This window comes from Oryctolagus cuniculus, chromosome 12 (genome assembly GCF_964237555.1).
Source record: "Oryctolagus cuniculus chromosome 12, mOryCun1.1, whole genome shotgun sequence".
Classification (NCBI taxonomy): Eukaryota; Metazoa; Chordata; class Mammalia; order Lagomorpha; family Leporidae; genus Oryctolagus; species Oryctolagus cuniculus.
This window is the reverse complement of record NC_091443.1, coordinates 54,622,482-54,647,983: the sequence shown is the minus strand read 5'-3', so window position 1 is coordinate 54,647,983 and position 25,502 is coordinate 54,622,482. Positions and strand designations below refer to the sequence as shown.

The 25,502-nt window shown below is 40.7% G+C and overlaps 1 protein-coding gene, 1 long non-coding RNA gene and 1 pseudogene across 2 annotated transcripts in view; 2 read left to right on the top strand and 1 right to left on the bottom strand.

Moving 5' to 3' along the window:
* The window catches only part of LOC127483792 (uncharacterized), a 35,526-nt gene extending 21,190 nt beyond the window's left edge, over positions 1–14,336 (bottom strand). Inside the window, exon 1 of the long non-coding RNA XR_007910462.2 lies at positions 13,859–14,336. This is a non-coding gene — a long non-coding RNA (uncharacterized lncRNA). The remainder of the gene's footprint in view (positions 1–13,858) is intronic.
* The window catches only part of LOC100348419 (olfactory receptor 11G2-like), a 35,595-nt pseudogene continuing 12,158 nt past the window's right edge, over positions 2,066–25,502 (top strand).
* On the top strand, positions 5,117–6,230 carry LOC100348166 (olfactory receptor 11G2-like). Its single transcript, XM_002717858.4, has one exon. The coding sequence runs from the start codon at positions 5,262–5,264 to the stop codon at positions 6,228–6,230; it is 969 nt and encodes a 322-aa protein (XP_002717904.1). The 5' UTR covers positions 5,117–5,261.

Sequence of the window (25,502 nt, the reverse complement as noted above, 5' to 3'; positions counted from 1 at the left end):
TATCTGGCACTCTGTTTTCTACTCTCTACCAGTTATCTCTTATTTTGTTACAACGTTAAGGTAGGTAAAATTGGAACATCTTAAAGGTACACATATATGACCTATTTCTAAGAATATTTTTGGAGTCCCAGAAACTTTGCATAAAATTTTAAGTACCGCCCAAAAAAAGGATAAAGTACATTGATTAGAATGGAACATCATAGACCCTAAAGAATAGTAATTCTAGTAATGTTGAGTGCTATGGAAAAAGTTCAAGTGTAACATTAAAAAAATTGAAAAATTGCATGTACTATTATTCTAGTTTTGAAAAGAATTGCATAGTCTCTATTTTGTAAAATATGAAGAAAGACTAGAAATACAAATTAGCAATGGCTCTTGGAAATAAGATTGTGAAAAAATTTAGATTAAAAATTTTTTTAATTTTTAATGATTGTGATTTAAACTGTATTATTTTCTGTTATTGATTTTTATATGTTATTGTTATTTCCATAATAATAAAAAATTATCTTTGAAAAATTAACACCTTATTGTACACCAATTAGTTTAATTCTCTACATTCTGCTTTTACAGTGTGCACATGGGAGAAACGATGAAAGCTGAAATCTGTAATCATACAGCAATAAGAGTAAAAAGCCATAAACATACTATTTCAGAGATCATCTATTACATGAATGAACCAAAGATGGCTTCATTGTCAGGGATGCTGGGTTGCTTGCATCTTCAGAGCAAGATGAATTCCATTCACTCTAAAGTCCTCCAGTGCCAAAATTTGTATATGCCCAATTGTTTTATATAGTCTAAATAAGACGATTTGTTAACCACTTAGAGCCTACCTCCTTTATACGCTGTGCCCAGCATTAGCTAGTCATAGAAAAGATAGACTTAGGGTTGTAAAGCTCCCAAGTCGCTCTGTCTTTTAAAGTTTCATGCACAGGACGTCCATATGGGGCTCTTACACCATGTCACATGAACATTAAAGCCTCTCTTGCCACACTGCCACCAGCGGTGCCTGGTCCTCTTCCCCTTCTGAGTAGCAGCCCCAGTGCCACAGTTTCTGGGAGCTCTCATGCTACGAGGGGCTGCCCCAGCATGCAAACTGGCCAAGGCAGCTCCCCCAAAACGCGTGCCTGCTATTTCCACCATAGGCTCATACATTCTCCTTTGCAAAGCCCCTAAATCGCAGGTCCTTAGATCACCTGGCCAATCACTTAAGTTTTGACTCAGAAAGTAGAATATTCACAAACTCACACACACTTGGAAAAAAGGCAGCAATTTCTCCAGTTAATAGAGTTGGACTACTTAGAGTTCAATGCTAAGACTCTGGGACATTGCTGACCAAGCCACAGGTCCAGCGTTACCTTCTCTCCCCCACACCCTTTGTCTGCTATCAACCAGTAATTCTTAGAAAATAGTACTCATTTTTATCAAGGATAACAAAAACTATTATTAATTAACTATTATTAATTATTAATTAACTATTATTAATTGTGGTAATAATAGTGTTTATTTAAGTGTTTGATTTTTCTTTAGCTGAAGTGAGAATGAAAGAACAAATTCAATAGTCTACAGTTAGGACAATAGTTTATAGTTATGTAAAATGATTGATATTAATCAAAAAAATCCCAACATAACCACAGTGTACTTGGGAATTATATATGTGCAGAATGATAGAAAGAAGGGAACAGATGGAAAAGTTTTTCAACTGCTTCATGAAGTCTTTGCAATTAACTTCTCACTTTTCTATCCTTGGGCTTCATAGAACCCTTGCTCTTAATTTTAATTCTTAAATCCAGTGTCATTTTTATTTGTGGGAAAATGTGGCTGCATTACATAAAAATATATACAGCCATGTATGTCTATACTTGACATTCTGATGCAAGGCTTAATTCCATTTTATTCTTCAGGTTAGGCCCAGGCTCCCTCATCTTTCTCCCTCTCCCTAGAGGCTGGACCAATTTTAGATCTCAGCTGAGGAAGTACTGTTTGAGTCCCGGCCAAAACTTTCTGTTATCCCCAGATGAGTCCACTGGGACAAGCTGGGTAATCCATAAAGGTCAGAAGCAAATCTTGGCCTACTCATGAAGTGTAGGTGGGGGCTGCGGCTCAGCAATACCCATGAGTGCACACGTGGCAGCGTGCCCTGGGTCACCCACCCACAAAGATGTGCTGCTGAGGACAGAGCAGCCATGGCTCAGGACGTCTCTGCCACACACTCCCCTCTAGAGGCTGAGACGTAACTGGACCCTGCTAAAGCAGGAAAGGCCACAGCGCTCTTCACAGCTGCATGTCTCCGTCTTTCCTCGCTCAACCACAGGGCCTGTGTGGGCTCCCAGTAGTTGCTGCACTTGATAAGGCTACCTTCCAAGATGCACTTCCTTTGAGAAGCCTGCTGAGAAACATGTATGTTAGTACTACTCTGCTCATCTCTACTGCGCGCTTCCTCCTGCTGAATTAAGAGACAAGGAGACGGAGGCTGACTCGTATACTCCAAGAAACAGAAACCTGAATTTGGATGTCTACTCTCTCCTCTGATTCTCTATTCTCATACAAGAGCATCAGGTAAGATTCCATCCAGATTTCTTGTTTCGTGTCTTTTTCACTTTCCTCTAATTTGTGTCAAATTTTCTCTATATGAAAATGTAAATTAGAATAGCTTCCTCGATATAGAAATTGGCTAGATTTTCAACTAGACAACTATAACACAGTCCTCAGCATCAGAACTGGTCTAAACTAATTGAAAGTTAATGATTTCATTTGTGAATATATTTAATAAAAATAATAATATTTTACTTAAATTTGGATGTTAGATTAACTACAAAGCCAGGTAGAACGGGAATACATTTTGTAATCACATTTATTCTATACCTTATTATATATTAGTCGCATATGCCAGAGTTCCTGAACCTGAATATCAAAAGAAGTAAAAGAACTTTTTTATTAAAATGAATGGGTTAACCAAAGAGGAAAAAAATCAGGGAGTGACTACAAACATATTTTCTTTAAGAGGGATAAATTTTAAATGATTCACTTATCCATTTAAAATAAGTGGAGTATAAAAAATCATTCAATATAAAAAATTAAATATTTAGATAATTAGATTTAGAAACACATTGAGAGAGAAGACACTTTTAAAAACTGTGTGTGTGTATATATACACAGTTTTATATGTGTCTATATATATATATACATAGATAGTTTTAAAGCATGATTACAACTTTGCAAAATGTTTTCTCTGATTTGTGATGGCTGACATATGAAGTACAAGAAAATGTAATGTATATGAGTGACACTGACATCAAGATTTGATTATTGCTTATAGTCCTTGTCTACACTACTATGCAATAGTGGTCTTTCTACTTTCTGTTTGTTGAGTTCTTTATTTAGTGGAGTATTAAGCCTGTGATTATAAAGTGAATGGGAAGTATATTATCACAAAAGTTAAAAGAAAAAAGGAAGGGGGATGGAGGGAGGGTGGGCCATATCATTATGTGCTCTACATTGTGCATATGAAATACATGAAATCTGTTCCCCTTATATAAATCAATTAATAAATAAAAAGTTTTTGTAGCAGTGAAAGTGAGAACTTCTTTTTGGTGTTTACAAGATTGAAAACGTATGTCAGAGAGGGAGGAGATATACAATTTGGGACATGCTCAATCAGACTTGCCCCAAACGGTACAGTTAGAAACGTGCCAGGGGATTCCAATTCAATCCTATCAAGGTGGCATGTACCAATGCCATCTCACTAGTCCAAGTGATCAATTTCAGTGCATAATTGATCACACTGATAGGTCTAAAGAGTCAAAGGGATCACATAAACAAGACTAGTGTCTGCTAATTCTATCTGATAGAATTAAGAAGGAGAGAACGATCCAACATGGGAAGCGGGATACACAGCAGACTCATAGAAGAGCAGATGCCCTAAACAGCACTCTGGCCTCAGAATCAGCCCTTAAGGCATTCAGAGATGACTGAAGAGCCCATGAGAGTATTTTAGGCATGGAAAGTCAAGACACTCTGGCAAAAAGGAAAAAAAAAAAAGACCTAAATGAAAGATCTCCGCGAGTGAGATCCCAGTGGAAAGAACGGGCCATCAAAGGAGGAGGTACCTTTCTCTGAAGGGAGGAGTGAACTTCCACTTTGACTATGACCTTGTCTAAATAAGATCAGAGTCAGTGAACTCAAAAGGCTTCCATAGCCTTGGCAACTCATGACAAGAGCCTCGGGTGATTACTGGCGCCATAAACAAGAGTGTCAATCTGTTAAGTCAATAACAGGAGTCACTGTGCACTTACTCCTCATGTAGGATCTCTGTCCTTAATGTGTTGTTCAATGTGAATTAATGCTATAACTAGTACTCAAACAGTATTTTACACTTTGTGTTTCTGTGTGGGTGCAAACTGTTGAAATCTTAATATATTCTAAATTGATCTTCTGTATATAAAGATAATTGAAAATGAATCTTGATGCGAAAGGAATGAGAAAGGGAGCAGGAGATGGGAGGGTTGTGGGTGGGAGGGAAGTTATGGAGGGGGAAGCCATTGTAATCCATAAACTGTACTTTGGAAACTTATATTTATTAAATAAAAGTTTAAAAAAAACATATGTCGATGCTAAAAATTGATTATATTCTGAATGTATTTGGAACATGAGGTCTTAGAGATTTCATGATAGTTTGGATGTGGAGTGTTGAAAAATGTGGTAAAAATAAACAAAATAAAGACACAGAAATATTGGTATTACCTTGCTGCCATTATTGATTACAAATTATTTTTCCTGATATTCACAATGCTCCATGAAATAAAACACCATCTAAAACCATGCTTGTGATACTTTTAAGGATTGTATTGTAAACAAACCCTATATGTTTATATGGTACTTTAATATTTCTTCCTCGGAGATTGAACTGAACAATTGTTTAAATTCGCTTGAGCTTATGTAAGTCTGAAACACACTGTAAATCCCCAATGGCAAGGAAGCCTCTATCTTGTCTCATGCAGTGCTGAAGACATTAACGGAGGCTGGTGTTTATTGGACCATGATGGGCATGGCACTCAAGATGTTGAGACTGTAATAAGCACCCAAACCCCCAAGTTTCATTTCCTCCCAGCGTCACACTGAGGCATAGGCTGAAATCTATTAGTTACCTAGGACTGTGCTATTAAATAATAAGTTGTAAAGAAATTTAGAGAAAATGTTAATGAAAAAATTGTATAGAATCACATAACTTGACCATTTCTTACATTGCAGTAGGAGAAAAAATGAAAGACCCTGGAAGTCATAATCACTCTGACCCTGTGAATGCATTCATTCTACTTGGATTCCCTTGTCCCCAGGAGATTCAGATCCTCCTCTTCTCCCTCTTCTCTGTGACCTATGTCCTGACACTCATTGGAAACCTGTGCATTATCTGTTCTGTGTGGTGGACCCAGCATCTCCATGGCCCCATGTACATCCTGTTGGCCAACTTTTCCTTCCTGGAGATCTGGTATGTCACTTCTACTGTGCCCAATATGCTAGTCAACCTCCTCTCTGGGACCAACACCATCTCTTTCTCTGGCTGCTTCCTCCAGTTCTACTTCTTCTTCTCCATGGGCACCACGGAGACCTTCTTCCTGTCTGCCATGGCCTTTGACAGGTACCTTGCCATCTGCAGGCCCCTGCACTACCCCACCATCATGACAGCGCGACGCTGCTGCAGACTGGGAGCCTGCTGCTGGGCGTGCGGCTTCTCCTCTTTCCTCCTCCCAGTGTATCTGATCTCCAAGCTTCCCTTTTGCGGCCCCAATACTATTGATCACTTTTTATGTGACCCTGGGCCCCTTCTGAAGTTGTCTTGTGTGCCAGCTCCTTCCACAGAAACCGTCTGTGCCGTAGTGAGCTCGGTCCTAATTTTCTCCACCTTCCTCTTCATTACCGGCTCCTATGCCCTGGTGATCAGAGCAGTGCTCAGAGTCCCCTCTGCTGAGGGCCGGAGAAAGGCCTTCTCCACGTGTGGCTCCCATCTGGCTGTGGTCTCCCTGTTCTACGGCTCCATCATGGTGATGTACGTGAGTCCCACAGCAGGCAACCCAGCAGGGGTCCAGAAAATTGTGACTTTGTTTTATTCTGTGCTGACTCCACTTTTCAACCCCTTGATTTATAGCCTCCGGAATAAGGAAGTGAAAGAGGCCCTGAGAAAACTGTTTAGGATTACAAGATTCGGTCAAAGACACCCTCTCAAGAGCTAGAGTCAATAATGATCCCAGGGAAATTTGAGAAAGCAAACATTTCTGGAATTTTTTGAGGGATGCGGTTCAATGATTCAAATAGCAAATGAAATGTTACAGGGACCGGCGCTGTGGCTCAGCAGGTTAACACCCTGGCCTGAAGCGCCGGCATCCCACATGGGCACCGGTTCTAGTCCGGCTGCTCCACTTCCGATACAGCTCTCTGCTATGTCCTGGGAAAGCATTAGAAGATGGCCCAAGTCTTTGGCCCCTGCACCCACGTGGGACACCTGGAAGAAGCTCCTGACTCCTGGCTTTGGATCTGTGCAGCTCCAGCCTTTGCAGCCAACTGGGGAGTGAACCAGTGGATAGAAGACCTCTCTCTCTCTCTCTCTCTCTCTCTCTCTCTCTCTCCCTCTGCCTCTCCTTCTTTCCCTGTGTAACTCTGACTTTCAAATAAATAAATAAATCTTTAAAAAAAAGTTACAGGTACCTTAATGAATTCTTTGTATTAGACTTTATTGTATTATTATTCCAATGACTTCTGCCTGGAAACAAGAAAATGCCAGACATTCTCAGACATTTTGGAAGCCAAAATCATATGTAACCCAGATATCAATTGATCAGTTTCTATCCTTTACAGGTGTGTATAAATCTGTCTCCAGCCCCTAGTTCCACAGTAGCTATAAATCTGGAGGCCCCCAAAACTCTCCTTGCATGCACACCATGCAAATATATTCATGTGTGCTTCTCTCACTCCTTCTTCCCTGCGATCTTGGCTTTGCTCATCAACTTGGGCGCATGACTCAACTCAGCATTTTATCCAAAATCAAACTCACTTCCAGCTCTATGTGGGTTAATTAGCCTCACTACAAATTGGGGTGAGGAAGGGCTGCCACACTAAACGTCCATCTCCCACGCTGAACCTGATACTACCTCTGCCTCTTCTTCCTCACACTCACCACCCACAAAAATAGATAATATTCCCTTTTACATTCACAATTATTTTGTGCATTTGTAGACTTTTTAGTGTCTGAAGTTCTTAAGTGAGCTATCCAAAAATTTCTTCTCAGCAACATAAGACCTAAATGATATGTTGTGAAAATAATTTTTCTCCAACTAGTTATTAATTCACATTGCTTTAGATTCATATAACATGGCATTTTCTATCATTATCTTCATACCACCCACAAGTTCTCAAAGCAAAAGAATAAGTGTACTGAAACAAAAAGTGGAGGTGAGATGTATAAATGTGTCTATCTGGAATAAGCCTAATGAAACAATAGTAATTTGTGCCCTAAGTAATTTATGATTTTTTTTTGACAGGCAGAGTTAGGCAGTGAGAGAGAGACAGAGAGAAAGGTCTTCCCTTTTCCGTTGGTTCACCACCCAAGTGGCCACTACAGCTGGCATGCTGCGCTGATCCGAAGCCAGGAGCCAGGTGCTTCTCCTGGTCTCCCATGCGGGTGCAGGGCCCAAGCACTTGGGCCATCCTCTACTGCACTCCCGGGCCACAGCAGAGAGCTGGACTGGAAGAGGAGCAACCGGGACAGAACCCGACACCCTGACCGGGACTAGAACCCGGTGTGCCGGCACCACAAGTGCTTTTCTCTCCATATGTATCTGAATGAACACTAGCCATGCAGAGAATATACAGTGTCTGATAATACTAATGTCTAAAATGAGGTGCATTATTCCCCCAACACATTTTCAAAATGCCCTGCTCATTTTGCATCTTAATAAATAAATAGCACTCTAAGAACACAGAAAAGGCAAGATTCATAGAAGCCTTTTCATTTCAGCTACAAAAGGAGATTAAAGTTGGGCACTGTATAGGACTGTCAGCATGCCTTAATTCATTCCCTGAGTACTGGATAACACTGGCTTATTGAGCCCATAGCCTACACAGCAAATCAGCCAGGCAGCAAATCTGGATGCACAGTGCCTTTGTGCACCCCATCCTCCAATAAGAGGCACAAAGATGTCAGAGTGTTCACTATAGCTCCTGCAGCAACAGTGAATGACCTTCACCATCCTCTTCTGGGCAGACTTCTTTTTTAAAAAAAAAATTATTTGTTTTACTCTCAGATCTACAGAAGGAGAAGGAGAAGTCAGAAAGAGAGAGAGAGAGATCTTCCATACACTGGTTCACTCCTTAGATGGCTGCAACAACCAGGGCCGGGCCAGGCCAAAGCCAGGAGCCAGGAGCTTCTTCCAGGTCTCCCCGGACTTGGGCCATCTTCCACTGCTTTCCCAGGCCAGGAGAATGGAGTTGGATTGGAAATGGAGCAAGTGGGACCTGAACCAGCACCTGTACAGGATGCCAGGTCACAGACAGTGGCTTTACCCAGTATGCCACAGCACTAACCCCTGACAGACTTCTTACGCCAGGAATGACCTCCGTCGCCTCCTACAATGGCCTTGGTAAGAGAGGGAAGAACTGAAACATGTGCAACGTTCCTATGTTCTCTCCTTAGAAATGTTGAATGAGAGAGAAAGGCAAGTGCTTGAATCTCCTGCCTGCCTAAAAGATAATGAAGAGAAAAAGAAGAATTAGGACATAACACACCAATACTCATCAATTATCTCTTGAAAGGAAACTTAAAATTTTGTTCTCATCCTAGCACTTATTTTTGCTTTTTTAAAGCAAATACTAGCAATATTTTGCATTGAAATTACCATTAAAATAACTAAAACAGTAATTAAAAACATTAAGAAACTTTAAAATGATAGCTAGATGCAAGTAAAAAAAAAAATTGTGCTTCATAATAGCCACAAAATGTAATACACTACCAAACACATTCACCAAAATAGTGAGGTAAGTTTGAAAGAAACTGAGTTCTGGCGGCCCAATGGCTCAATAGGCTAATCCTCCGCCTGCGGTGCTGGCACACCGGATTCTAGTCCCGGTCAGGGTGCCGGATTCTGTCCCGGTTGCCCCTCTTCCAGGCCATCTCTCTGCTGTGGCCCGGGAAGGCAGTGGAGGATGGCCCAAGTACTTGGGCCCTGCACCCCATGGGAGACCAGGAGAAGCACCTGGCTCCTGCCTTCGGATCAGCACAGTGCCGGCCGTAGCGGCCATTTGGGGGGTGAACCAATGGAAGGAAGACCTTTCTCTCTGTCTCTCTCTCTCTAACTCTGCCTGTCCAAAAAAAAAAAACTTATGTTTTGCAGCAAAATAGATTCAACTAGAGTCCATTATGTTTGGTGAAATAAGCCAAACTCAAAAAGACAAATAGCACCGGCGCTGCGGCTCACTAGGCTAATCCTCCGCCTAGCGGCGCCGGCACACCGGGTTCTAGTCCCGGTTGGGGCGCCGGATTCTGTCCCGGTTGCCCCTCTTCCAGGCCAGCCCTCTGCTGTGGCCAGGGAGTGCAGTAGAGGATGGCCCAGGTGCTTGGGCCCTGCACCCCATGGGAGACCAGGAAAAGCACCTGGATCCTGGCTCCTGCCATCGGATCAGCGCGGTGCGCCGGCCGCAGCGCGCCGGCCGCGGCGGCCATTGGAGGGTGAACCAACGGCAAAGGAAGACCTTTCTCTCTGTCTCTCTCTCTCACTGTCCACTCTGTCTGTCAAAAAAAAAATAAATAAAATAAAAAAAAAAGACAAATAGCACATCTTTTCTCTGATTTATGGTGACTAATGGAGTACAAAATAACATTAATATCTATGAATGAAATTGCTATCTTTAGGGTTTGATCATTATTTATCGCTCTTGTCTCTATTCTTGTTGAGCAATGGTCTTTCTTTTGAACTTGTTGAACTCTTTACTTAGTGGAGCATTAAGCCTGTGATTATGAAGGAAATTAAAAATATGTTATATAAAGGTTTAAAAAGATAAAAAAGAAATGAAGGAGAAGGAAGGAAGGGAGGGAGTTTATGTTCTTAGGGTTGTGTCTATGAACTACTTGAAATTTGTGCTCTTTGTAATAATAAATAATTAAAAGAAGAGAAAGACAGACATATAGAGAAACTAAATAGGTTAATAGTTCAGAAATTAACCCATATACCCATGTTCAATATCTATTTTCAACAAAGATGTTGAGTCCATTCAAAGCAAAAGAATAATCCGTTCAACAAATTCTGCATAGACAACCAGAAATCCACATGTAAGAGATTAAGTTAATCTCTACACTTCAATAATATGCAAAAACAATTAAAACTGCATTGAAGACTTTAATATAGGGGATAAAATTACAAAGCATTTACAAATACACATAAAATTTCCATGACTTTCAAAAAGTATAAAAAACAAGGAAGGTGAAAGAGATAAATTAAGCATCAACAAACATCTGCATATCAAAGGACATTATGTAAAAAGTTAAAAGATAACAGAGAATAGAAAAATTATTTGTAAGCTACATTTCCCAAAAGGGTACAGTATCTAGAATATATAAACAATCCATAGAACCTTACAATACATAGAAAGTCAAAATTTGTGTAAGATAGCTTTTACATTAGTACAAAAATCTAGGGCTAGCACTGTGGTGCAGCAGGTTAAGCCACCATCTGGGACACTGGTATCTCCTATAGGGTATGGTTCAAGTCCCAGCTGTTCCACTTCCAATCCAGCTCCCTGTTAATGTACTTGGGAGAGTAGCAAAAAAAATGGCTCATGTACTTGGGTTCTGTACATACATGGGAGACTTGGAAGAAGCTCCTGGCTCCAGGAGTCAACTTGGCCCCACCTGGTCATTGTAGCCATCTGAAGAGTGAACCAGAGGATGGAAGACCTGTGTGTGTGTGTGTGTGTGTGTGTAAAACTCTGCCTTTCAAATAAATAAACCTTTTTTAAAATCTTTAGGAGTCAGTCTAACAAAAATCATGAGACTTCAACATAGAAAACTATAATACTTTATTTTATAATTTAGTGGAGGTTTTGTGCCAAGACTATGGATTGTAAAAAATCACTAAGCAGATTATAAGAATCCTTCCCATCCAAAACTGTCCCAATCAAAATGCCAGCAACCATTGTTTTGCAAATTGACAAGTGGATTTTAAGTTTATATGAACAATTAAAGGTCCAAGGCTACCCAAAAATGTTTGTGGAGAAATGAATAGAGAGGATTTATCTTAGCAGATGTTAAGATCTACTAGAAGGCTACAATAAGAGAATGTGTTACTGGTACAATGGGCACAAATTGCAACATGAGATTCCAGACATCAATCCGTATATAAACACCTATACTCAATTTATGATAAAATAGAACTGCATGAAAATGGTGAAGTTATAGCAAATGTGAAATGAAGGATTTTTTTATCCATAAAAATGCACTAAGTCAAGTGTATTTTCAAGTTCTCTCACTCAAAATATTGCTTAAATACCTTGTTCTCTGTGGGGCAGTCTCTATCAATTTAAAATCAAAACCTGCCACTCTAAAATCCATCTCTGCTTCATGCTTAATTGTTCCCACATTGTTTTCAATCTGCTATATTGTTATTTTTTAAAGATATTTTTATTTATTTGAAAGTCAGAGTTACACAGAGAGAGGAGAATCAGAGAGAGCGCGAGAGAGGTCTTCTATCCGCTGGTTCACTCCCCAGTTGGCCACAACGGCAGGAGCTGTGCCGATCTGGAGCCAGGAGCTTCTTCCAGGTCTCCCACACTGGTGCAGGGGCCCAAGGACTTGGGTCATCTTCCACTGCTTTCCCAAGCCATAGCAGAGAGCTAGATAGGAAGTGGAGCAGCTGGGTCTTGAACAGGGATGCCGGTGCTTCAGACCAGGACATTAACCTGCTGCGCCACAGTGCTGGCTCCTATATTGTTATTTAATTTAAGTTATTTATTTTCTTCTTCTTCGAATAGAATAAAGGTAGAAGTTTGTGGAGTTTATACAGGAATCCCCAAGATATGAAATAATGGTTGGCATTTGGTAGACATTCAATAAAACTGAATGTCAATTAAATTTCTTGAACTGATGTTCATTTGTGCTCCACATAAGATGCAATACAAATGCTTCTAACAAAGTTTACAGCCACAGTCTGTGATGAGCAAAGAATGAGATCTTCTTCAATGTATGCAGAGGGAAACCAATGGAAAGCTCTATTTCAGCTATTGTGAGAACACCTTCTATGACTTACTCCCTGGGAATCTTACAGAACACACAATTCTAGAGAAGAAAGGACCGACCCTACTTTGACACCTTTACTATTCTTTGGGGAACAATAAGGCTACACCTGATTGTAAATGAAAATTCAAAAATGATCTCTTCTTTTGATGGAACTGTCAAGTCAGCCAGAAATCATCCCACAGCCCAACACTCCATGACATAAGCAAATAGAAATATCTAACGCTTTCAGCTGGCTTTAATTTTTCCAATAAATATACACTTTGAAGTTGGCAAAAACAATTTCAAAGATTCACTGTTTACATACTATGGACAATGACAAACTGAATCAGCCAATTTCTTGGATATTCCTCACATGTTTTTCATTCTGTTGAGTAATAGTTTCTCATCCGTGAGCTTCTCAACACTACCCAAGGAGTCAATGTAAAAGTTGTTGTTGTTTGTTTTTTTTTTTTTTTTTTTCAAAAAGCTGGACCCCCCCCCCACCCCTGCCCTGCCATTCACCAAACTTAGGCAATTAGGTTAATATATCAAAATTTTATCACTGCTCCAAATACATTGATTTAAGGAGTAAGTCAACACTGACTTGAGAAAAACTATGAAAAGTGTCCTCAAAGGTAGGTGAGACTCTCAAAGCAGTCTCAAATATATAGGTCTCAAGTTTACTCTCACTGTGAAGTAGCTATTTGCTATAACATATTGGCAGAGAACAGCAGCAGAATTGTAACAATCAAACCTAATCTCTAAAGATTGTGAATTACTGCTCTCAGGTTAGTGTTGTGCCCAGATCGCTTAGATTCCCGCAGAGACCTCCAGAAAGTCGATCACACCGAACTGCAAAAGCAAGGTTTATTTGGGAGTACAAGCCGCGACAGGGACCGCATCCAACCAACCGGCACAGCAGAGGAAGGAGTGAGGCCCCGGTCTTTGTTAGGGAGAGTTTTTAAAGCAAAAAAGAGCCACATCAGCAGGAAAAAAGAGTTACATACAGCATGGAAGCTCTGGGCACAGGGAGTTACTTTGTTTAGCAATCTCTACTGTGCTGTCCTTGGTCCACCGAGCTAGCTGTCCCTGGTAAGCTTTGATATCACCCGAATGCCTGAATGCCTGCTTTTACACGGACCCAGGTCTGCTATGGGAAAGGGAGGCTGCTTTTTTTTGTTTGTTTTAAAATGGAGTCACTTTGGTTCTTCATTAGTATTAACGGCACAGTACACACAGTGAGTCTCTTTTCCTCCTCTAAATCACAGAAGAAAATCCGAAATGTGTATGAGTTACACACGTTACCCAAGGGACGGTGAGTGAAAGGGCAGTCCACGTGTGCTGAGCGGTACTGCTCGAGGGAGGCAGCACCCACCACCAAGCCTGCAGGCTTCCAAAGCCATTTCGACCTGAAAAGAGGACTTGGGCCACACGGGCGACTACTTCTTCCCAGCTGATTTCAGTGCTAGCTTCTGCCCAGTGGTCACAAGTTAGCCTCCATCAGGAGCTCTTAGCTGACCAATGTCTTCCTGATCCCAAAGAAAGGGTTTGTTGTTTTTGTTTGATTATTTGCCATTGCACTAAAATATTTGATCTCACCTGGCAATAAATGAGCTCAATATTTTCCTAGCACCTTCAGGCTACTTGGCACAAGTCCACTCCTGGTTTTACTGTCTGGAGCCAGCTACCTACTGAAGTTTACTAAGTAGAAGACAAATAGCTGGCTGGAGATGTCACGGTGTCGGTTGCCATGCCAACAATTGTTATAATACATCACAGAGACGCGTGTAAGAAGAAAGAAAGCAGAGAATAGTGCAGGAAGAACTAAAGAATAATAGGAAAAGCATGCAGAATCTAAATTTCAAGTGTAGAAATATGTTGAAAATTCTAGGGAAAACAACTTTTTTTAGGAAGACTGACTTTCTTGTTGAAAAGAAGTGGTTTAATTGGAATAATTTCTTGGCTAATTTTGGCCTTAGACTAAAAGTAAAAGGATTGAAATTGATTTGGGGGTACACAGACTATTGTAATACCAGAAGTTCAGTTGAAGGAAGCCAGAGAGCCATTGAAATAGCAGGAAATCGGGCCGGCGCCGCGGCTCACTAGGCTAATCCTCCGCCTAGCGGCGCCGGCACACCGGGTTCTAGTCCCGGTCGGGGCGCTGGATTCTGTCCCAGTTGCCCCTCTTCCAGGCCAGCCCTCTGCTGTGGCCAGGGAGTGCAGTGGAGGATGGCCCAGGTGCTTGGACCCTGCACCCCATGGGAGACCAGGAAAAGCACCTGGCTCCTGGCTCCTGCCATCGGATCAGCGCGGTGCGCCAGCCGCAGCGCGCCGGCCGCGGCGGCCATTGGAGGGTGAACCAACGGCAAAGGAAGACCTTTCTCTCTGTCTCTCTCTCTCACTGTCCACTCTGTCTGTCAAAAAAAAAAAAAGAAAAAGAAATAGCAGGAAATCAGTAGGTGTGTAATGGCTTTGAGATACAGTGACACTAAATAATACTCTATGGGCTCTTGCTAAGCAAAGTTAAAATATCGTGGAGTCAACACTGAAAGAGGGGTAAGTTACAGGAGAAACCTAGTAGGTGATGTAATTCTGGGTGATATTTGCTCTACCTGGCTCCCAGCATCAGTGTATGCAGCATGAGCAGACTGAGTGTACATGCTAAGCCAGTCTGAATGAGCTGATGAGGATTATCTTGCCCCCTTGTGGCTGGGGACCAACACACACAAAACTTGAAGACAACAGGGAGAAGATCCCCAGTACGCCTGTCTGAAGAAGGGCAGCTCTGAAACTCGTCCTCCTCCCTCCTCGCTACAAATATCAACTTGCCCAAGACTTGTCCAGCTCCAGCAGCGTGAGACGATCGCACATTTATTCAATTAGCTAGAAGTGAATAAAACCTGATGCTCAGCCCTTATGGGAGATTCTTGCTAAGACAGACTCCCTAGGACTTTGATCAGAGTGGCTTACAGCACCCTGAGGTGAAATATTAATCTTCTCTCTCCTGAATCTAACATTCAAATATTTGTTCATTGAATCAGGTTGTTCATAAAGTATAGAGATTTAGTGACAAGATTATTTAAGAAACAAGCCCTAAAAAATGACTGTTAGGCTAACCAGAGTGAAGATGAGCATAAAAATTTACCAACAAGAGGCTGGTGCTGTGGTATAGTGGGCTAAGCCTTCTCCTGCGGCAGCAACATCCCATATGGGCTCTGGTTCGAGTCCCAGCTGCTCCTCTTCTGATCCAGCTCTCTGCTATGCCCCAGCAAAGCAGGAAAAGATGGCCCAAGTGCTTGGGCCCCTGTAACTTCCTGGGAGACCTTGAAGCAGCTCCTGGCTCCTGGCTTTGGATCAGCCCAGCTCTGGCTGTTGTGGCCATTTGGGGAGTAAACTATCAGATTGGAAGACTTTTCTCTGTTTCTCTCTCTCTCTCTCTCTCTCTCTCTCTCTCTGTAACTGTATCTCTTAAATAAATAAACAAATCTTTAAAAATATCTAGTAACATCTAAAAGCTATCTTCATTCTAAATATATTGTTCACTAGAGCTATACTATACTCTTGAAGCATAAAACACTAAGCTGCCTTTAAATCAAATCTAGGGGCAGGCTCTGTGGTGTAGCAACTAAAGCTGCCGCCTACAGTTCTGGCATCCCATATGGGCTCTGGCTCTAGTACCATCTGCTTTGCTTCCAATCCAGCTCTCTGCTATGGCCTGGGGAAGCAGTGGAAGATGGCCCAAGTGCTTGGGCCCCTGCACCCACGTGGGATGCGGCTCCAACTGTTGCAGCCAATTGGGGAGTGAACCAGCAGATGGAAGACCTCTCTCTCTCTCTCTCTCTCTCTTTCTCTGCCTCTCCTTCTCTCTGTGTGTAACTCTGAATTTCAAATAAATAAATAAATCTTTAAAAAACTAAGGCTGTTTAGGAATGTTATTGATATATATGTGGTAGTCCCTTGACTGTCCTGGTGCTTTGTTGTATATATTATCACACAAAAGGGGCCATAAACCTTATTGTGTTTACCTAGAAATACATTTTAGATTACAGAAAAATAAGCATATATAATACCATATCATTCTTGTTCAAAACCCCTGTGCCTGTTTCCTAGGCCCTCTAAGAGAACGCTTACTTAAAGAAGGGTGAGGACATTTCAGAACGTTTGTTGCGCCCTCACCGCATCCACATTCATCTTTCTCAAGTGAAAAGAATAAACAACTCACTCACTCACTCACTGATGTTGCTTGGTTTATGCTGCTCCTGCCTCCCTCCCACCACAAACTCTGAATTCTGTTGAATTGCTCTGTACAGGGGAGACTTTTTCTGCCTTCTTCACCCACTTTAGTTAAGTACTCCGTATGTTTGTCAAATAACATTCTACCAGTTTTAGGACTTAAAGTGCCATTTTAATGGCTATCATAATACAACCAACGTGTCCCTAAACAACAAATTTGAGAACTGGTATTGGTCTGTGACATATGTTTTTCTCTTTCTTCACAATACAAATGGAGACTCTGATGGTAGATCTTTCTGTTGTCGCTCTAGTACTATTTAATTATTCCCCAGGAACCTTTAGCCATGCCTCTTTACTTGAAGCATGGCAGGAAGTAGGGACAAGTTCTGTAAGTTCACTTTTCCTCAGGGAATGGAAGGGCTTGGGATTTCATCATGATTAAATAAAATTTCAAAACTATTTCATCTATTGGATAAATATTTTATAATATCAGGGGAGAGGACCCCAAATATCAAAAGGCCATGATGCCAAAAAAAAAAAAAACAGAAATAATACCTTTCATCTGGGCTTTCATATTTACTATCAATATGAGATTTGGAGCAGGCAGAAAGCCTTTTAAAATTCACCTTTTGAAACTAATGGCAAATTACACATTAAATCATACAATTCTCCAGAAGCCCCTCACATTCTTCTTACCCTATGGGGTAATATTTTATTTTTCCTCTCTGAATTTTCTTCTTGGCACATAGCCAAGGAGTAAGCTGAAACCTTACATACCACATAGCCATAAGTGCTAAGTGTCATGCATAAATGGACCTACTGGCAAGTGATCCCTTTGTGCTCTTAGTATGTAAATATCTATTCAAATAAAATTCAGACAAAGATGATTGAAACTGCGGATTTTCTTTCCATTTCATTGAGTTTTGGGAAAGCTATTTATCTAGTTTCCTTAACCCTTTAAAACATTAATCAATATTACAAAGAAATTTAAGGATTTTGTGTGAAAATGTGTAGCTGATAAATTTATGGAGGTAGATTTATGTAAATATTATAATGAACTTCACTGCTTATTCAACAAAGAAAACATGAAAATTATCTTAACCTACTCTGATGCATTATTTCCCAGCCCAAATATTGCTATCAGTTTCACTAAGTATGCCTCGGTTTTATGTGAAACAACCCTTCTAAGTTGGCAAACCCATTCAGCAGCTCTATGCTTTTTGCTGGTTGCAATTATAGAATCTTCTTTGAATTATGACTCCATACCGTCAGTATCCACAAGAAATACTGCAACAGAAGACTCCAACAAGGTGACTATTATTTTTGATTTGGTATGACTACTAGGATCCCACTGACAGAGAATATAACCAAGATAGCTGAGCATGGGATCCTTGGAATTAGGACACAGGTCAAACTGTAAAGGGTTACTGCCTTTAAATCAATGAATCACCTGTGGAATGTTCCGGTTCCCAAGAGAACTCCAAAATGTTCCTTCTACATTCTAAACCCCCAACACCACACACACACACACACACACACACATACACACACACACAATTAAACCTATTTTCAAGCTACAAAAAAATTACATGAGTTTTAAAAATTCAGTTTAATGAGTTTTGAAGAAATAATCAGGATTTTGAATTTATAAGCAGAATGTTCCCTTCAATAAGAGAGCACTATAGAATAATTTATAAGCATCCCACAGGTAAAAATTTTTTTTAACTTATTAGGGTCAATGGTCTCTACTTTCTCATTTCCTGATAATGAATATGTTGTACTCAATATATGTATATGTTGTCTAGGAATGGCCATCAGAATTTGCTGTCTCCAGGCAACGTAATACTTATTCTTTCTCAGATATACTATGTAATAACCTCACCAGACAATTCATAGAGTTGTTCAGAATAACAAACCTGAATAAGCTTTTTGTTTTAAGCACACTATACAATCACAACAGATCAAGAGAAAATCTATGTCTACCAGGGTAAAACACATACACACACACAAACACATACAAGCACACACACTCATAATTCAACAAACTATGGTGTCAACTACTTTTCCACCTATTATAATGCGATTGATAATAGAAACAAATAAATTGACACACCACATTGCATTTAGATTTCAACAATCTACCTAGTCCCATAGGCAGTAAGAATATGTAAACAGAAATCCTACTTTAGGCACCAAATGTGATAGCTAACAGTTGGGTCCTAAGAAAGCAAACTAAAAGTTAAACTTCATTTCAATAACAATTTGGGAGGATTAGCAGGAGGAAGTAAAACAAGATATCCTATATCTCAAGACTGTCTCAACAGAAAATCCCTAGGATGAGTATAAGAGAGCACAAGTGTTACAAATAAAAAAGGAGACCAAAAAATTCAAGCACAAAAAATGTTATGGATAAAGCAATATGGTAACTACACATACACAAATCAAAATTTTTGTCTGTTTTGCAAATTTTTGCAGCAAAATTGTCCAAGTCCGACTACAGCAAACAGTCTAATAACTCAGAGCAATTTGTCTCTGGAAGGTCAGTTTCCCTAAGTTGTGTATCCAGACCTCAACTTCACACAAGAGTGTATCAGAATCTTCAGAATTTAAGGTGCAAAAGTGTAAGATTCTTCTCCATAGTTCAGTAGACCAGCTAGAGAAAGAGCATTTCTTACACTTGGGAACTTTAGTGCATGGAAACGTTGAATCATTTTAATGGGAAATTCATGCAGTTTTTTCATAATACGTATTTTTCATTAATTTTTGGAAGACCCCTCACACATGGCAAAAAGATGAGGAAATATACAACTAGTGTTAAAGTAACTTACAAAATAATAAAGTTTGGACTCTTCTATGTATTCCTGTATCTTGACCTCATCTAATGTTTTTTTCCCAAAATTACATTCCCCATTTGTATTATTATTTGTGTCTTATTTTTAAAATGAGGTCATGCTCTTCAGGAGCAATCTAAAAATCAGTCTTGTTCGCAGAAACCTCACTGTCTGCTACTTTCTCAAAAATAGATGGTAAAGGAATTTGGTGTTTCCAGGGAGGAAAATATCAACATTCTCCATTAAACTGCAAAAAAACAGTGTCATCTTCTTGTCTTCCAGACTAATGAACGTGTCCAGCAGAGAAAACATCCACTGCATCAACTACTCTATCCTCATGGGCTTTCCCTCAAGCCCAGAAATGCAGCTCCTCTTCTTTGGACTCTTCTCAGTAGCCTACGTTCTGACCCTGATGGGAAATGCAGCCATGGCCTGTGCTGTGCTGTGGGACCAGCGCCTTCACACTCCTGGGTACATCCTCTTGGGGAACTTCTCTCTCCTGGAAATATGTTACATCACTACAACTGTCCCGAACATGTTAGCCAACTTCCTCTCCACAAGCAAGGCCATCTCCTTCGTGAGTTGCTTTGCACAGTGCTACTTCTTCTCCTTTGGTTGTAATGTGGGCTTCTACCTTTGCACCATGGCCATTGACAGGTACCTTGCCGTCTGCCACCCTCTGCACTAACCACGCATCATGACCAGACAGCTGTGCATTGACCTTGTCATCTTTGGCTGGTCTTCTTGGTTTCATCCTCTTCATAACTCCTGTTGTTCTCATTTCACAGTTGCCCTCTTGTGGCCCAAATATCATAAACCATCTCCTATGTGATCCTGTCCCCCAGCTGATGCCGTCCTGTTCTGAAGACACCACACTCAGTTCATTCACTCTACTTTCAACATTATCTTCATGGCTGGCACTTCTCTCTTTATCCTCTGTTCTATGCTCCAGTGCCAGAATTAGATTCTGGCCGTGCTGAGGTCGCCCTCAGCAGCAAGCAAACGGAGGCTTTCTCCACTGGTGCCTCTCGTCTGTCTGTGGTGTCCTGTTTTTTGGCTCTATTATGGTAATGTATGTTAGCCCCGGATCAAGACAGCCAGTGGAAGTGCAAAACATTGTGACCTTGTTTTATTCTGTGATAACGCCTCTTTGCAATCCTCTCATTTACAGCCTGAGGAACAAGGAGATGAAGACTGCCCTGAGGAAAATCTTTGGGACGGAAACCCCACTCGCAAAGCATAGATCAGAAGACATGGTAAAACAAGTTCCATCGCAACCTACCCGAGGAAGGTGTAAGTAAGAAAGCTCTCTGGATAAGTCAATCTTTTCGGTTAGGGAACTATTACAAAGGAACTCACTATTGTCTATTAATAATATTACTATTAATTACTAATATTACTATTAATTACTAATATCACTATTAGTCTTCTTGAAAAAATGATTTTCTTGAGAAAATTGGGCCTTTTGCCTGCATGTACAGCTCTGTTGCTAAAATGCTGCACAAATGTGCTTTGTACTTCAGAATTGGAGGAGTATATAAGATTGTAACATAGATCATAGCCTTGTTTACAAATTAACATTAAGCAAATTCTCTTCCACTGATAGTTACTGAGATAAAGGAAGGAATTCTGAACGAGAGATTTAACCTAGCAGGTATGATCCTAAGACTCTACCTCCAAAGAAAACAACATTTTTTTAAAAAGATTTATTTATTTGAGAGTCAGAGTTACACAGAGAGAGGAGAGGCAGAGAGAGAGAGAGAGAGAGAGAGGTCTTCCATCCGCTGATTCACTCCCCAATTCGCCGCAATGGCCGGAGCTGCGCTGATCCAAAGCCAGGAGCCAGGAGCTTCTTCCAGGTCTCGCACGCAGGTGCAGAGGCCCAAGGACTTGGGGCATCTTCTACTGCTTTCGCCAGCCATAGCAGAGAGCTGGATTGAAAATCGAGCAGCCGGGTCTCGGACCAGTGCCCATATGGGATGCCAGCACTTCAGGCCAGGGCTTTAACCTGTTGCACCGCAGCACCAGCCCCAACATGTTTTCACTCCAAAGATTTTTTAAACAAACTGAGAGCTTTAGATGAATATTAAATTATAGCTCAGATGGCACCCAAAATAAAGATTTGGAATTTAGGACTTTTTGTTAAATCTAGAATAGAGTTAAGGCAGATGCTAAATGTACAGGATCAGGCATTAATCAGAAATTAACTCCGTTTGCTGCAAATCCAGTGATGAATTACAGGTTTGGAGATCATATTTTATTTCAGTGTTTTTGCTGTGAGATAGCTTTAAGTATTATGATAAATATCTAAAGTTTTTTTGAAATATTGATCACAATTATTGGTTTGATAATATGTTTTATTTTCACTATTGCCCAACTATCTTTCCAAATATGACTCACTAACGTAATGAAACAATATGGTAAGATAAGATGTAATTTTGTATGAATTTGCATTTGCAACCTGCAGGAAGTCACCTTACTCACAACCGTAAGTAGCTTCCTTTTAGGAAGAATCTGAAGTTGTCTGGACTTTGAGAGGCAGGATTTCTGGGAGGCTCAATAACAAAACAGATTTCTTTATTGTATTTCATAGAAGTAAAGCACATCCAGTGAAAACAATTGCCTAGACAGATTTTTTTCATGAGCGGCAAATTCACCCAAAATATCATCAGTGACGTTATACAATGCTGAAGTTTTCCTGATTACTTTAATTGTGATTTCCCTCCGGGAGCTTAAGTCTCATTTATTCTACAACATTTGTCTACATGAACAGAGTGGGAAAAGATATGAAAATATGTTGTGCTTAATAAAGTTCATTGTTTATGAAAGTGTATGGTTTCTGCATTTGCAACCATTTTCATACTAATAATTAATGTGACTTTCATATCGCAGATTGACCATATGCCATGAAGACTTTCACTCTAAGTGATTTCTGCCACTTAACAGAATTAAATATAAATTATTTAGCAACTCTTGTAAATTTATCACTTTATAAATTAAGAATATAGCGATATCATAATGTAAAAGTCAAATGTGTTTATTTTGATAACTATTCATAAGGGCACGAACAAAAATGTCTCCCAGAAAGTAACGATTTCTTGTCTTGATCCTTTCCCACACCTATGCCTCTCAGTCACAATCAGTCAGATCGTAAAGAAGGGGAAGGGAGAAGGGAGGGGAATAAATGAAGGAAAACGGAGGAGGAGAGGAAAAGAAGAAGAAAATGAGTCGCAGTCTTTGCAGATCACACGTATACTTCCCTTTCCACAGACGGAAGGCGGCCTTACCACCTACTTCATTTATTTCAATCTATTTCAATACTACTGAGTGTTTATCAGTTGCTTCTCATTGAGGTGAACCTCTTACATAAAGTATCACCTAATTCTTAAATAAGTATTTCTAGGAATTCCATATGAAATTAATAGGAAAGGGAGTATAGTCTATATTTAAATAAAGCAAGTACTTTATTACATTAAATTAAGCCTCTTACGAAGTCTTCAAAAACAGCATAAACCTTAGTAATCTCTGAAATAGATATATTGGTATAGACTTTTATCTAATATGCATGGGATACCTTCCTTTTCTTCCTAAATCATCTCATGGAACTACTATTCCACTGAACATGTTTTTTAAATTATATATATATAGGTATTTTTAGTTTAGCTGTTTTAAACATTTTGCATATTCATTTCCTGTGTAGATACTATACATATATGTACTATTTTCCTTGAAAACAGGGACATTAATATCAGACAACATGGAATTCATGAAAACAATCATGAAGTGAGGAAGAAGGGTATATGATTATAGTATAAATCAGTAAAGCATTTATAACCCTCCATATACCAAATAACATGACATTTACACATGTTTATATTTATACAGCCATTTACAAAAATGAAATCCACTAAGCATGTTTTAAAAGCAGCCACTTCAGCTGGCGCCGCAGCTCAATAGGCTAATCCTCTGCCTTGCACACACACCGGGTTCTAGTCCCGATCGGGGCGCCGGATTCTGTCCCGGTTGCCCCTCTTCCAGTCCAGCTCTCTGCTGTGGCCCGGGAGTGCAGTGGAGGATGGCCCAAGTCCTTGGGCCCTGCACCCACATGGGAGACCAGGAGAAGCACCTGGCTCTTGCCTTCGGATCAGCGCAATGCGCCAGCTGCAGCGCACCGGCCACGGCGGCCATTGGAGGGTGAACCAACGGCAAAGGAAGACCTTTCTCTCTGTCTCTCTCTCTCTCACTGTCCACTATGCCTGTCAAAAAAAAAGCAGCCACTTCATTTATTACCTACAATAAATCATTATATACAAAGCCTCTGGAGCAGGCTATAATCAGTGTCTTATTAACAGATTAGAAAACTAAGGCTTAGTAATTTCTTGACATCACACAATTAGTAAATCACAGTGGAATTAAAACATTCTGATAAGAGACAGTTTTGGTCAATTTCAAATTCCACCAGCAGGGGTGGGCTTTGTGGAGAAACAGGTTAAGCAGCTGCTTGAGATACCCACATCCCTTTCAGAGGACTGGTTTCAGCCAAGCTGCTCCAGGCTCTGATCCAGTTTTTGGGTTCCTGCCACCTACATAGGAGATCTGTATGGAGTTCCTAGCTTCTGGCTTTGGACCTACCCAGGCTGTTGTGAGCCTGTGGGAAGTAAACCAACAGATGGAAGATATCTTTCTCTCTCCTCTTTCTTTCCTTTTCTCTCTCTCTCTCTCTCTCTCTGCCTCTTCTTGTTTCTCCGTCACTCTGCCTTTCAAATAAAAATGAATAGATCTTTTTAAAAATTTCACCTGTAGCTGAATTGAACAATTTCAAGTGAATTTTAATGACTCATGTGGCTAGTCTGAATTAGCATATGCTGTAAGTATAAAATTCACACCAAATTTCCAAAACTTAGTATGGGAAAACTGAACACAAAATATCTCAGTAATAATTGTATGCCATTCACATCTTGGAATAATATTTTGATATATTGACTAACATATTATTCAAATTAATTTCACTTCTTTTTCATTTTTATATAGTACCTACAAAATACTGATTTTTTAAATTTTTGAGAGGAAGGGAGAGAAAGAGGAGACGAATGGAGAGCACTCATCCACTGGTTCATTCCCTAAATGCCCACCGTGGGCTCTTGCTGCAGCCAAAGCCAGGAGACAGGATCTCAGTTCAGGTCTCCCATGTGAGTTCAGCTGTGCCCCAGTCTTTACCTTCTGTTAAACTAAAGGCAGAAGGTGAGTTCGCCTCCTCCATAAACTCAAGTACAGGAAAACTTCTGCTCACAGCAGAGGAGGCTTTTGACCCCAGAACGGAATCCAGTCAGCTCTACCAGGAGGTACTTCTGAGCCTCACACAGGAGGGGCTGTGTCTTTCAGACCTGGAAGGTGAACAACACTGGCCCGTGTCAGAGAAAATGCATTCACACAACGGAAGTGAACACATCCCAGGTTACTAGCTCTTACACGCCTTTGTAGGACCCAAAATTACTTCTGTGCTGGCCAGCTGCACCAGTCAAATGGAACCTAAGGGAGAGAGAGGGACTGAAAAGAATGACAAGGGCGCAGAGAATGGAGCCAAGACAACAAGGCTGATCAAGGCTCATTTATTCTAATGTCTCGGGGGTATTTATACACATCCAGCTGTAGAACAAAGAAGCACAAAGAAGCACAAAAGATAACAACATACGTAAGCAACTTATCGGGGCCTCCGGTAGCACAGATAATTTTAACAGAGCGTTCTTGATGATCATCCTCCTTCAGGATGGGAGTATGTGACTCTCTTATCCTAGAAATTCCACAAGCCAGGATTGGCCTTGATTTGTCCAAAGGCTGCCTATAGACTCCTTTCTTTTATTTTCCCCTGGTGGTAATGCAGTTCCTAACAATCCTGGTGCAAGGGTGAGAGCGAACGCCTGGAGATGAAGTCCTGCCACTGAGAAGCTGGTGGCTGTCTCCACAAGGCCATTCCCTGGCATCAGAAGAAAAACTAAGGGCGGCACGGAGGGCACAGCACTGTTGGAGCTGGGGCGTGGAGGGGCATTCATGATTTTCTACCTTTTACAACTGAGCGAAAGCTACAGCTCCAGCACCATGAAGGAAAAGAAAATGCACACACGAGCAAAACTGATGCTGTGGGGGCTTTGGGACGAGTGCAGTAGAAATGTTAACATGAT

What these genes read in the sequence shown, in the direction of transcription:
- LOC100348166 (XM_002717858.4), top strand. Translation starts at nt 5,262, where the DNA reads ATGAAAGACCCTGGAAGTCATAATCACTCTGACCCTGTGAATGCATTC.